Source organism: Python bivittatus, unplaced genomic scaffold (genome assembly GCF_059951505.1).
Source record: "Python bivittatus isolate LINGU-HERP-01145 unplaced genomic scaffold, Pbiv_v1 ctg000700_np1212, whole genome shotgun sequence".
NCBI classification, from domain to species: domain Eukaryota; kingdom Metazoa; phylum Chordata; class Lepidosauria; order Squamata; family Pythonidae; genus Python; species Python bivittatus.
This window is the reverse complement of record NW_028277098.1, coordinates 26,768-40,841: the sequence shown is the minus strand read 5'-3', so window position 1 is coordinate 40,841 and position 14,074 is coordinate 26,768. Positions and strand designations below refer to the sequence as shown.

Here is a 14,074-nt window from a genome sequence, read left to right as displayed (position 1 = left end):
TGGCACTCATGGTTTTTTGCTTTGTGCTCTAGTGACCGCCACTAGACCTTCTTGGTTTCCAGGAATAACAGGAGCCACCACTTGTTCCCTTTTGCTGTTATGTTGAGGCAATCTGGAAAAGGCATCAGCTAGGAAATTTTTTCCCCCAGGGATGTATTTCAGCTCAAATTTGAATCTGCTAAAAAACTCAGCCCACTGAACCTGCTTAGGGGAAAGTTTTCTTGGTGCGGTTAGTGCTTCCAGATTTTTGTGATCAGTTCAGACTTCAGAAGGATGGCGCGCCCCTTCTAATGGATGGTGTCAAGTGAGCAGTGCCCAATGGACTACAAACACCTCCTTTTCCCAAACTAACCAGCACCATTCTGTGTCAGTGAATTTTTGGGAGATGTATGCACATGGCTGTAGGCAACCCCCTTCTGTTTTTTGTAGCAGCACTGCGCCAATAGTTACATCCGAGGCATCTGCTTGGATTACAAAGGGAAGTTCCAGATCAGGGTTTTTTAAAATAGGCTCTGCTGTAAACAGCGCTTTTAAATTTTCAAACACCACTTGGCATTCCTCTGACCACATCAAGGGGGCGCATGGGTTTTTAGCTTTTGCTATGTCCTTTCCCTTAGTTTTTAACAAGTCCATGAGGGGCAAAGTCACTTGAGCAAAATTGGGGATAAATTGGTGGTAAAAATTGGCAAAGCCTAAAAAACTCTGCAGCTGCCATTGGGTTTTTGCCAGTTCCCAGCCAATCACATCTTTCACCTTGGTGGGGTCCATTTCAATGCCCTGGTTCGAGATTCTATACCCCAAATAATCCACCTGAGTTTTGTGGAACTCACATTTTGACAGTTTAGCATACATTTGTGCTTCTAACAATTTTTTCAACACTTTCCTGACCCACTCCACATGCTCTTCCATATTATCAGAATAAATTAAAATGCCATCAAGATATACAGTACAAGCACCCCCCTCTACAAAAACTCATGCAAAACCTCATTAATTAATTGGATAAATACCCCCAGGGCACCCAATAATCCAAATGGCATGACTCGGTACTAATAACAGCCCAAAGGGCAACTGATCGCAGTCTTCCACTCATCCCCCTCCCGGATGCATACCCGGAAATAAGTGTCTCTCCAGTTTTGTAAAGATTTTCCCCTTCAACAACTGTGACAGCAAGTCCTTCATTAAAGGCAAAGGGTACTTGTTTTCTTTACAAATTGCATTCAACCCCCTATAGTCCGTGCATAACTGCAACGTTCCATCCTTCTTTTCTCTGAAGAGAACGGGTGCCACCATTTGCGATTTGGCAGGCTGTATAAAACCCCTGGCCAAGTTTTTATCCAAAAATTCCCTTAGAGTCTCCAACTCACGTGGAGTCATGGAATATGTTTTCCACTTGGGAAATTTTGCCCCCGGTTCAACCTCTGTAGCATAGTGTCTCTATGGGGGGATAGCTGATCCGACTCCACCTGACTAAATACTTCTGCCAAGTCATGGTATTGCTCCGGAATCTCGGGCTTGGAAGATGGTTGTTTGTTTTCTGTGCCCACCACTGCTATTACTCCTTTACCAGTCCCCTTGTCTGGCCTTGGATAAATGCCATCTTTAAAAACAATCCTGTCTGTTCCCCAGTCCAACTGGTGGCTTCCAGCGTCTAAGCCATGAGGCTCCCAAAATCAAGGGGTGGCCAGCTATGGGAGCGACAAGGCATTTTCTCACAATGGGTCCCAAGCCTAAGCTCAAACTCCTCAGTACAGTAGCGCACTGCCCCCCCACCTGCCGCTGACACATCTAATTGGTCAAACACTACCGGAACTTTTAACTTCCACACTTGCAGTCCCAGTCCATTCACAAATACAGGGCTAATTAAGCTCTGGGAAGATCCTGAATCTATTAAAGCAGTCAGATGGGCGTTGCAGGTCATTCTTAGGGCTCGGATTTTCACCCCCAGAGTCAGGACACTCACCCCATCGTCCTCGTCATCACTTTCCAGTTCCTCATCTGCACACCACTGCTCTCCCACCTGGGCCCTGGCGTGCCTTAGGGCAGGTGGCTGGCATTTCCCGCCAACTGTTCTTCCTCCTCCAATGAGTTGTCATTGAAAATCACCAGATCGAAGAATTCCTTGCTCACTCCCGGCACTGCCAAGCCTCCCTTTTTTGTTCCTGGACCCATGGTTGACTTTTTAGATGTTTTCGGAGGGGCAGCCAAGCACACAGCTCTGAGTTTAGGGCAGGTCGCTGCAAAATGCCCGGGGTCCCCACACTTGAAACAGGTTCGCTCCCTAGGGCACCTCTCTGGGATAGCGGGTCTTGGCTTGGCCAATGGTTTTTGGGGCCCTGGCAGTGGGGTGCCCACCGTTTTCTTGAACTCCGGATCTACCGCCAGCCAGTCAGCCTCCACCTCAGCAGCCAAAACGATCCAGCCTTCGAGGGTCAGTGGGTTTCCTCAGGAGTAAACCAGTTGCCAAATGTCCCATCTTAAGCCCTTCTGGAAGTACGACACCTTGAATTGCTCAGGCTAGTCACGGAACTTACGCACCAAGCTTCGGAATTCCAACATATAGTCAGCCACACTGCGGGTCCCCTTATATGGTTATATAGCACCATTAAGGCTTTCATTATAACCCCCGGATCTTCAAACCTCCTTCGCAGGGCTCTCATAAATCTCAGAAGGTTGTTGACCTTGGGTCCTCAGGCTTCATGCATCTCTATGAGCCAATTCGATGCACATCCCACCAATGCCCTGGAAACGTAGAACACCCACTGCGTATCATTGGCAAAAAAGTGGCCACAGTTCTCGATGCAGATATTCATGCTAGCCAGGAAACTCGACAGCCCCCATGGGTCCCCATCATAGGTTCTCATCAAACCCCATTCCTTTAACGCCTCCGCCTGGGTGGTGGCCGGCCACACCACCATGGGTTGAGCCGGCGGCGCTGCCAGTGGTGGCACTGCTGGTGGGGCCGGGGGTTGTGGCTGAGGGGGTGGTCCATCTGGAACACGCAGGGTATCCTCGACATCTTCCATTGCGTTTTCCCCCGCTAGGTCTGGGTCCCTTGCACCCAAGGACCTCCAGATCATTTCTCCAATCCTTCTCAACTCTCCCCTCATGATGGTGATGTCTGCTTGCAGGAACCCAATTCTTGTGGAATCTGCTCACCCCACTGCCGGGGACCAGCACTCCTCTGCTTCGATGCTCAGGAACGAGGCTTTGCCATAATCCTCAGGGACCCTCCATGCCTGCACTTTCCTCCTTTCCCTGTCCCCCCTCAAAGTTAGGTGGGACAGGGGTCTGGAGAGTCCTTCCAATTCCTCTTCTGCACTATCGACCACTCCGAGTTCAGTAATTTCCTCTTCCGTCCTGGTAGCGTTTGCTGGCACCAAGGTTGGGGTCTCCGCGATGGGAAAATCCCTCAGTGGAGACTCCAGCGTTTAGGGAGTTTCAGCAAACTGTCAGGCACTCCAAACTCACTCCCCTTTTTCCCCCTTTAGTTTCTTAAATTTCTGGCACCTTCACTTGCTCTCTCACACCAGTATGACCTTGACATTCTTTCAGCCTAGATAAAGCGAAGCCATCTGCACTAGCCATTATACACCTTCTTGGCATTCCCCCCCGCCAGCTAATTATGGCAGAACTGAGCAAGCTAGCTATAGCGTGAAACAAAGCAATAAATTGCGAGGTTCTGACAGTTATTTTGCTGGAATGCAAAAAGAACAAGAAACCTCTGCTATTTATAAATTTAATATAATATAATATTAATATTAATATAAAATGTAATATATATTAATTAATATAATGTAATAAAATTTAATATAATATACACTTATAAATTTAACAAACAAACTTGCTGTAGCACTGCCTTAAAGGCTTGTGAAAAAGTAAGCCTATAGGTGCATAATGAAGAAAACTGAAGAAGGGAGAGAGATATCTCCTACTGTTTTAGTCTTTTTTGGATTCTAAAGGAAAATCTGAATCATAATTGCTTCACAAAAATGGCCATCTCTGTCATCCACATTAATATGTATTGCTCTGAGCCTGGATCTACATAGATACTGGTGGAAAATGACAACATTTCTACAGTATGAGGAGGACTTAACTGTGAGCAATAACTTCTTATGCTCTTTTTCTGGCAATTTGCTCATTGACTGGAAGCTCTCTTGCCTTCCAAAGCCAGGAAGGGGCAGTTGTTTACAGTTGACTTAAAGATACAGTAGCTGCTGTAATAAGTGGCTATATAAGTGGAATACATTTTTCTTTTCATGTGCCATCTAGTGCTTTGAGCTGACTTTGAATGTAATCCAAAATACAGAAATTTCATAGTGCATTTTTGTTATTTGCTATTTGTATTTGTTTTGTATAGTATCTCATTAGCTATATACATTATGCTTGGTTTATAACGTTAAGTTTGCAAATCAGTCTGAGTTTCCTTCCATATAAATTTGTTGTACACAGTAAATTATAGCAGAGATTAAGAGAGAAAGAGAGAGAGAAAAACAGCATAGAGGAACAAAATTAAAGTAATACATGGTTTCCCAAAGGTTCTGACAGGCAATAGTGGTAGTGATAGTTAAACTCATTGGTCAGTTGACTATGTTATTATTAGAAAATCCATCACAGTAGGCATCACTTCTTTAGTTTTGTTGCTATATGTAATGTAAATGTGCAATGGTTGTTGCCAAATGTACATTGTAATTTAATTGTAATAATTTACTTCTATATGTAATGTAAATGTGTAATGGTTGTTGCCAACATCAAAAATACCAAAAATGTCATTGTGTCATCATATTAATTTGAATTGCTCTGAATTGATTCAGAACCATTGTATTTGTTTAATTTGTTCGTTTGTTTTATTAGGGGGTCACCCAACTGCCAGACAACTCTGGGCAGCTTACATCCAAAGATGTACCACACTTTCTCAGTAGAGACCCCTGCTCTTTGGAATACCCTTCCCCCTAAGATCCGGCAGGCCTCTAGTTTCCTAGTCTACTGAAAAGCTTTGAAGGCCTGGCTTTCTTTACAAGCATTGTGGTGAGACTAGAGCCCAGTAAAGCTCTTTATGGATGTGTGAAGATGTGATATGGTTGAGGCACCCAGAGTTTTTGGGTTGTTTTTTGTTTGTTTGTTTGTTTTTACTGGCAGCCACCCAGGGTTATGTTGCATAAGATGGTAGTTATATAAATTAAGGAGGGCAGGCAGGCAGACAGGCAGGCAGGGAGGCAAGCAATGAAATAGAAAAAAGAAAAAAATCCAATTCAGAAAATTAATTTTTCAATCTTTGAATTGAATCTCTGAATTAAATTTTGGCACTATAGCACATATAAAATATGTAAATGTAAACAGACTAATGTAATGACAACAATAAGAACAACCAGCTTCAGAACTGATAACAATAGCATTGAACTAGCATTGAGCTTTTGTGTTTTAGGTTCAGTCTTCAACAGCAAAGGATCCAGCAACTAGCACTGAAGGTCTCAAAAAGATAGCTAAATGCTGTGATATGTCTATACAAAGATTAGAATTGTTCAGGCAATGCTTTTACATGTGACTATGGATGTGAAAGCTGAACTTAGAAGAAGCAGGATAGAAAGAGCATGGACCCATTTCAATTTAGATCCTGGATAAGAGTTTTAAGGAATTCCTGGACAACTAGGAGAACAAATGGATCATAGAACAAATGAAGCTGGAATTTTCACTCAAAGCACTAATGACCAGGCTCCAGCTATCATAATTTGAAGGCATCTATGCAAAGACCCAGTTCCTTTAAAAAGTCCATAATCTTGGAAAAGTTGGAGGGAAAGGGGGAAGGGGATGGTAGCAGCAAGATGGATGGACTTGATTATAGCAGCAGTGAATGCATCAACAAAAGACCTAAAAGCCCAAGTTGAAGACAGATAATTCCAGAGAGAATCTCTCCATGTGGTCATTAAGAGGTGGCACCAACTTGATGGACTTAATAATATATTTACTATATTCTGATTATATCATTTATAAAACTTCTTGTCAACTTTTTCCAATATATTGCATTTTTTGTCTTCTCCAACCAGGTGTTTCTGGGGATATATCCAGATGAACACTTCATAGACAAGCCAGTGAAAGAAGCCATAAGGAAATTCCGCAAGAGTCTTGATGGAATTACCAGTTATATTGCTGAACGTAACAGGAACAAAAAACTCCCCTATTATTATCTTTCCCCAGATCAAATTCCTAATAGTGTGGCTGTCTGATTTTTTAAAAATGAAGAATCAGTGTAACCAGTCAAATGGAAAATTATCTACAGCAGAAAAGACCATTAATAAGAACAGAAACTTAATTTTTACTTGTTTAAGTTTTAGAAAGCACTTGTATAAAAACTTGCTACTATGCTATCTTTTCAGTAAGATAAAGTACCATAACAGCTACATATTGCTGACTACAAAAAATTGAAGGTACTCTGATTTGTAAACTACTGTATAGACCAAACGTGTATCTCTGACCTTCAAATGCTTTTGAACTATGCAAACAGGCCAGCATGATCAGTGGGAAGGATACCAAGAGCAGCAATATGTGAAGGGCCACAGTTCTCAAGCCCTCACTAAGAATAATTTCCATTTCTCTACTGCAGATGTAGAGAATCAGTAATGATATGCTTTAAGTAATTTTTCAGTTCTGTTTTGTGGAGATTCATTATCATACGCTATTTTTGCATTCTGATTTTCATATCTTGAGTAATTCAGCATTTTTCTTGACATCAATAAAATTTATAAGTTTCTGCCATCAATAATGTATCTTTTTTTTTTAATTAAAGGGTGCTATTTTTTATCAATGCAGCATACCTTTGCCACATTCAAGAACTCATTTCTGAATGACCACTATCTGTAGGTAATTATTATGTCTCTGTATTTTCTGCATTCCATTTTTCATTGATTTCCTCTGTAGCAAATGCAGGGAAATTTGATTTCAATAGATACAGAAAGAGCAAAAGGAAAGTTAACCTGTTCATTAAAAAAAGGCATGATAAAAATATAACAATAATAAATAAATAATAACAACTGAAGCCGATTGTGTGGATGGTTTCCCCCATTAAAAGAGGAGAAAGTGGCTTTTATTTTTTGCATTTGTATTTTGTTGTCTGTGTTTTATCCTCCAAAACTGGCTGGAAAGTAGGTAAGAAGACTCATGCACCAGGCTGGTACCAAAAGATCTAGTGAATCTGAACAGCAAGCCAAGATCAGGGAAGGAAGGGTGCAGCAACACTGTAAAAGTATTCGCTGAGCCAGACGCCTGGCTGGGTCTTTCTGCCTGATGACAAATTGTGCCTCGATGGGCTGAGGAGGGATGTACATCTCAACCTCTATCTGAGGGGACCGTGCCAACTCACCTCCCCCAACTGCTCCAAGTTCCAACCCGGCAATGTTCGCTTCCAGTTGCAGCAACTCCCGGTCCTCCTTGGGCGGTTGTTTGGCCGACAGCATCTCCTGCTCCTCTGAGGCCATTGTAGTTTGCTGGAGTTTCCTTGATGAGTTGTGCTCTCGGGTAAAGTCCAGTATTCAGGGAGTTTTAGCAAAATGTCAAGCCTACAATGTCCAAATCCCAATCCAGAAGAATTCTCATGAAACCAGGCCTGGTTCAGATAAAAACTCCTTATTGGATGGTATATCCAGCTCTAAGCAAAGCATTGCTAAAACTAAAGCCCGCGTAACTTTCCCTCTACTTTTACCCTTTCTCTCCCCCTTCTTTGGTGCCAGATTTCTTTCTCACTGTCTTCTTTCATTCCCCCCCCCCCCTCCGTTACAAATGGCAGAATCAAAGCAAGCAAACCCAGCATTTATTATCCCCAATAAGTCCTTTTTTGGCTATTCCTTCGATTGCTGCAGGTTCTGACAGAGGGTCTCACAAGGAAGCAGGACACCTCAAACCATCACACTATGTGTGCACTCGCCCTTTTGAACCACCTGTAATTATACTGCCACTCTGTCCCGTGGTCCCAATTCTGTATTTATGTCTCAAAATCAGATAATAGTATATGTCTCTGATATCCTATACTCCTGTAAAAGCTGATGTTGCAATGTATGTATTATAGTGCCACCAAAATTTTTCTGGATATGTACTAAATATATGGCTGACATAATGACTCCATTTTAGATTGAAATGAATGTTTGTGGAGGTCCCATTCCCTATACATGCACTCCAAATGAAAACAAGGATATGTGATATCCTTTAAATGAATCAAAATGCCATACTTGCAGGTCTATTCCAAGTTGAACTGTGATGTTATAAAAAGTTAATAAAGTTTAAATCCATATAGCTACTCAGAGTCTACAGCAGTTACCACAATTTTTTAGAGAAATATATCCATATTTGGAATGCTTCTGCTATTATGCTGGATCGTACTTCCATCCATTCATATAACAAATTAATTTCTTCCATTAAAAGCAGTTTTCAGTGCTGCTTGCTATAATCAGAGCTGAAAAATTTAAGTCCAAAAATGTGTATGCTCATAATGATATGTAACAACTCAATGGGAGCAAGACTGAGATTTTGCTTCTCACTGATGGTACAATCAAAAGGGAAGTCTGGAGAGATAATTTATTCTTTAATCTGTCCACCTGTCACAGATATTAGGCACCAATCAAAATAGTTTCTGGATGGTTGGTAAAAGAAAGAGGCAAATACCTTAATTTTGATGATACCTGGCACCTAAATTTCCAGAAGATTTCTCAGAGTAATTACATATAAATGCTAAATAGTTTGACAGAATCATAGAGATGATCAACTTTACTCTGTACCCCACCTCCCAGCTCAGTACGGAAGTCCAAATTAAAACATCCAAAATCTGTAGCTGTCTCACTGTAGTTTGAACCCATTTAGTCACCACATCTGAAGGTAACTGAAGGTAAAAACTTTTTTTTTTCTAACATTCAGATAGAATCTGCCTGCCTTTAACTGAAATCTAACTGTACATTGTGTACACTCAGGAACAATAGAAAACAACTCTTGACTTCTCACCTTGCAGATATCTGAACGGCCATATGTAGAGGCTGTGGAGGGGTCTTAACCCCCCTCTCACAGAAATCCTCTTGGATTTACACATGTCTAAACTCTCCAGTCCCAATTCTCTGTCTTCTCAGCAAAAAGATGTAACATCAGAGCTGTCCCAAGCCACAGGGCACAACAAAAGCAGTGTGGAATAAAGCACTGGGAGAAGAAAAAGGTGACAGAAATACCTCAAAATGGCCACTGTCCCCTGTGGCTGGACAGACAGCAGCCACCAGATACAGGTTCCTATTCTTGCAGGATCACCAAGCGGCTTCTGTTTCCGCTGCTGTCCCAATCTCAGACAACCAAAGATCTTGACCACCACACAACCTGGCATACCTAGGCCAGTACCACCACAGAGACTTCCTGGATGCAGTACAAGGAGAGCAACTATCTCCACACCACTGCCACTGGTGTTGCAAGCTACATGACGTCCTTCAGTCCATAGCTGCCTTCCTTCTAGCAATGCACTCTCTGTGCCACCAGCAAACTGTAGTTAAAAAAAAAAGGCTGCTGTGCTACTGCAACCTCTCTGCTGGAGCCCAATATCCACTTCTCTAGCACTAGGATCGACTGTGGGCCTCTACCAGCTGCCAGATCCCTCCAGAGATCCCCTTCTCCCTGGGGGAACTCCTCCCCCCCCAACTTCCAACAGGCACTGTTCCTCGTTTTGCAGTGGGATAAAAAAAAAACCCAACTTCATGATCTCACAGAGGCCCACCCTCACATCCCAACACTTCTAGTGACCATTCTCCTTCTCCACATACTGAGTCACTCACAATCACTAATGACAGGAAGTCTGGCACAAATATTAGGCATCAACACCATGTTGAAAAAACATATGCAGCCCAAAAGCTGGCTGCAGTAATTTGTGTGCCTGTTTTCAGGCAAGAATTTGCATTTCCCTCACACAGAAGTAACCCTGCACAGATCCCTTCAGGATTCGAATTTTCAAGTTAATGTTAATCAAAACTTCACAGAAGCTGGCTCACAGAACAGCCCCCTTCCTTCAGTACACTATGTAAAAATGATAAACTCCCAAGAGGTAAATTGTAGCTCCAACAGGGAACTTAAAGAAGAAACTTTCTATGCAATATATTTATCAAATTCACTTACTGCAAAACAAAGGATGCAATAGTGGAACAAAAGCAGCATGATACTCCTTGAAAACCTGGAGACACAACAGCTAAGATTCTACCAAATGTTCTGCCAGAGATTTGCGATTTCTGACGTTCTGAATTTATACAGGAGCTCCCTCTAGTGGTTACAAATATATTACATCCAAAGACTATCTGTCCATAACATGCAAAATAATATATAATTTGGATAAATCCAAAGTGTAATAAAATTGCAGCGTATTTTTATCATTCAGTTTTATCATTTTAATCTCTCACCTGATTGTAGTTCAAAAGTCAATCATCTTCATTCTTTTCTTTTCTTTTTTTTTATAAAAACCTTTTGGTTATTCCTTGTATAGGAGCTCCCTATTGTGGTTACAGACATGTTAAATTTAGAAAATTCAAAAGTAGTTTCTTTGAAAAATAACACTGCAGTCTGTTATGTAACTGAATCTGAATCCACTAGATTCAATCTAAGTTAAATACTCCATTTTCTGATAGATTACAGAAAAGGAGTTGATTTCCACATCCCACTTACTAAAGAGAACAAGAAAAAAGCAGTCCTTTTTCAATTTTAGTGTTTACTCTAATCTTTTTCACTTCTGCATATAAAATGTGAAAGTGTTGTTGTTTAGGTAGGCCACTTGTTTATGAGATGTGAAGCCAATCTGTTCCTCACTGCAAAGAGTTTCTTTGTAATTGCTAAGGCCTTGGCAGAGTGTTCCCCCCCCCCGGAGCTGTTTCCAGATTATGACCCCAGAGGATTATCAACCTTCTTAAAAGTTATTTCACTTTTTGAAGAGAAATTTGTCATCATAAAAATTATCTTCACTATTCAACTGAATAATTTGGTTTTATTTTTCTTGGTTAACATATCTTTACATAGTTTGCATTGGTGATTATTCCAAATGGACATTGTCAATTTGATTTACTCGCATTATTGTTTTTCACTGTGAAATTGTTGTTCATTTTAGAACAGGACTGGACTAGTTTAGTTTCTCTTCCTTTGCGTACAAGATGTCGTTATATAGAACTTTTCTGGCTTTCAAATTCCATTTTCTTCTTTTACTGTCATCACAAGAGCATAAGAAATGAACAAAATCTTTTCTGAATCCTCCAATGTTGTTTTATTACAAAATTTGTCTTAATTATAGAATATATAAGGTATATTAATTTATCCAGTTCAATTAGAGTCTTCTTTATTTATCTTTCTCATCCAGGAATAAATGTCCACTATTACTATGTCATACATCAAAAAAATTCTTCATTCAACTTCTATTCTTCTCAATTTAACATATTATTTTTCAAACATAAGTAAAAGAGAAGAAAGCCAACACCTTTCTAAGACAAAACAATCCAGCTATCTCAGCATCTTCTAAATAATCCTAAAATGTTTTTATATCACATGTGTGCATTACTAAAGTAATCCTGCAGTAAACTTTCCAATGCTTTGCACTTCTGCTCTGGGCTCCATTTTGTGTCCTGTGGTAATAAAGGGATATTTTTCAGGTTTCTTGTTTTGATCACTCTGAAGGCAAAGACAAATTCATGAAACCAAGTGGTTTTATTGATTCTCCTTGCTACGGAGAACATGAATCAAGAGATCTTTTTCAAACCTGCTCATTTTCTGTGGCCTGGGAACTTTTCTGCATACCACTGAATTCTGCATTCACTGTAATAGGCGTCATTGGCATTACTAACATGACGCCTCTCTATGATGTTCTTTCAAAGTAGACAAGTGTCATAGACTGCTTTTAGGTGACAATTCTGAACTCTCATTGCATTGCTACTCTGACGCTGCAGTTACTTTTCCCCTAGTTTGCACTTTTGCTGTGGGCTCCATTTTATGTTATCTTTTTATGAAGCGATGTTTCCCATATTTGTTGTTTGATCATTAAGAGGCAAGGCAAAGAGAGATTCATGAAACCAAGTAGTTTTCTTAATTCTCCTTGTTAGGGAGAATGTGAACCACCAGATGTTTTTCAAAACTGTTATTTCATTGTGTTGGAAACTTTAGTGTTCATAGTTGTAACAGTGAGTATTCTTAACTGACATTTTCAATTGGATTTACTCATTTTATGGTTTCTCACTGCTCATTTTGGGACCAACTTTTGTGGCTAAAGAATTGTATTTTTTTCTTTTCAAATTACCACAAGAGGGCAGTAGAACATAAGAAACGAACACAATCATCTGAAAACTCCAAACTTTTCTTCTGTTTTTTTCAAAAATAGGTAAAACAAAAGAAATCAAAGGCATTTGTAAGACAAAAGGATCCAGCTAGACAACTCAGCATCCTCTGCACAATCCTAAGGCATTTTATATGAGAGGTGTGTGCATTACTAAAATAATGCTGCAGTTAACTTTCCAAAGCTTTGCACTTCTGCTATGGACTCCATTCTTTGACCTTCAATGAGAAAGCAATGTTTCTCAGATTTGTTGTTTTGATCACTCTGAACCCAAAGAGAGATTCATGAAACTATGTTGCTTTCCTAATTCTCCTTACTGGGGAGAACATGAATCAAGAGCTCTTTTTCAAATCTGCTCTTTTTCTGACCTGGAAACTTTTGTGCAAACCTTTCAATTCTCCATTCAGTATAATAGGCATCATAGGGACTGCTAACATGAGGCCTCTCTATGATGTTCTGTCAAAGTGGATGAGTGTTATAGACTGCTTTTAGGTGACAATTCTGAACTCACATTGAACGCTGTAGTTAATTTTCCCCTGCTTTGCACTTCTGCTATGGGCTGCATTTTGTGTTCAATGGTAATAAGCGATGTTTCTCAGATTCGTTGTTTTGGTCACTCTGAAGCTAAAGAGAGGCTCATGAAACTATTTTGTTTTCCTGATTCTCCTTGCTAGGGGGAAAATGAATCAAAAGCTCTTCACCAAATCTGTTCTTTTTATTACCTGGGAACATTTCTCCACACCACTGAATCCTGCATTCACTATAATAGGCGTCATTGGCATTGCTAACATGAGGCCTTTCTATAATGTAGTGTCAAAGTAGACAACTGTCATTAACTGCTTTTAGTTCACAATTCTGAACTCTCTTTGGATTCCTAATGTAATGCTGCAGTTAATTTTCCCCAGGTTTACTCTTCTGCTAAGGGCTACATTTTGGGTCATATGGTAATACAGCAATGTTTCTCAGATTTCTTGTTTTGACCACTCTGAAGACAAAGAGAGATTGCTGAAACCAGATGGTTTTCCTGGTTCTCCTTCCAAGGGAGAACATGAATCAACAGCTCTTTTTCAAATCTGCTTTTTCTGACCAGGGACATTTTGTGCATACCACTAAATTCTCCATTCACTGTGTAATAGGTGCCATTGGAATTGCTAACATGAGGCCTTTCTGTGATGTAGTGTCAAAGTAGACAAGTATCATAGACAGCTTGTAGGTGACCTTGATGTAATGCTGCAGTAATTTTTCCAGTGGTTTGCTCTTCTGTGATGAACTCCATTTTGTGTTATAAGATAATGAAACAAAGTTTACCAGATTTTTGTTTTGATCACTCTGAAGCCAAAGAGATATTCATGAAACAACGTGGTTTTCCTGATTCTCCTTACCAGGGAGAACACGAATTAACAGCTCTTTTTCAAATCTCCCTTTTTTTTTTGGACCTGGGAACTTTTGTGCATACCATTGAATTCTCCAGTCACTAGGGGTGGTAGGTATTGCTAACATGAGTCCTTTCTATGATGTTGTGTCAAACTAGGCAAATGTCCTAGACTGTATTTAGATGACAATTCTGAACTCCGATTGGGTTGCCAATCAAACGCTGTAGTTAACTTTCCCCTGGATTGCACTTCTGATATGGGCTGCATTATCTGACCTGAGGTACTCAAGCGATGTTTGCCAGGTCATGTTGTTTGATCATTGTAAAGGCAAAGAGAGATTCATGAAACCAAGTGGTTTTCCTTGCTAGGGAGAACAAGAATAACC

The 14,074-nt window shown here is 40.5% G+C and overlaps 1 protein-coding gene across 1 annotated transcript in view; it reads left to right on the top strand.

The window, feature by feature from the left end:
- The window catches only part of ALOX5 (arachidonate 5-lipoxygenase), a 93,976-nt gene extending 86,906 nt beyond the window's left edge, over positions 1-7,070 (top strand). The window contains exon 14 of the mRNA XM_088153226.1: positions 6,042-7,070. Coding sequence (XP_088009352.1) covers positions 6,042-6,221 — 180 coding nt within the window. The 3' untranslated portion in view covers positions 6,222-7,070. The remainder of the gene's footprint in view (positions 1-6,041) is intronic.
- Positions 7,071-14,074: the final 7,004 nt, after the last annotated feature.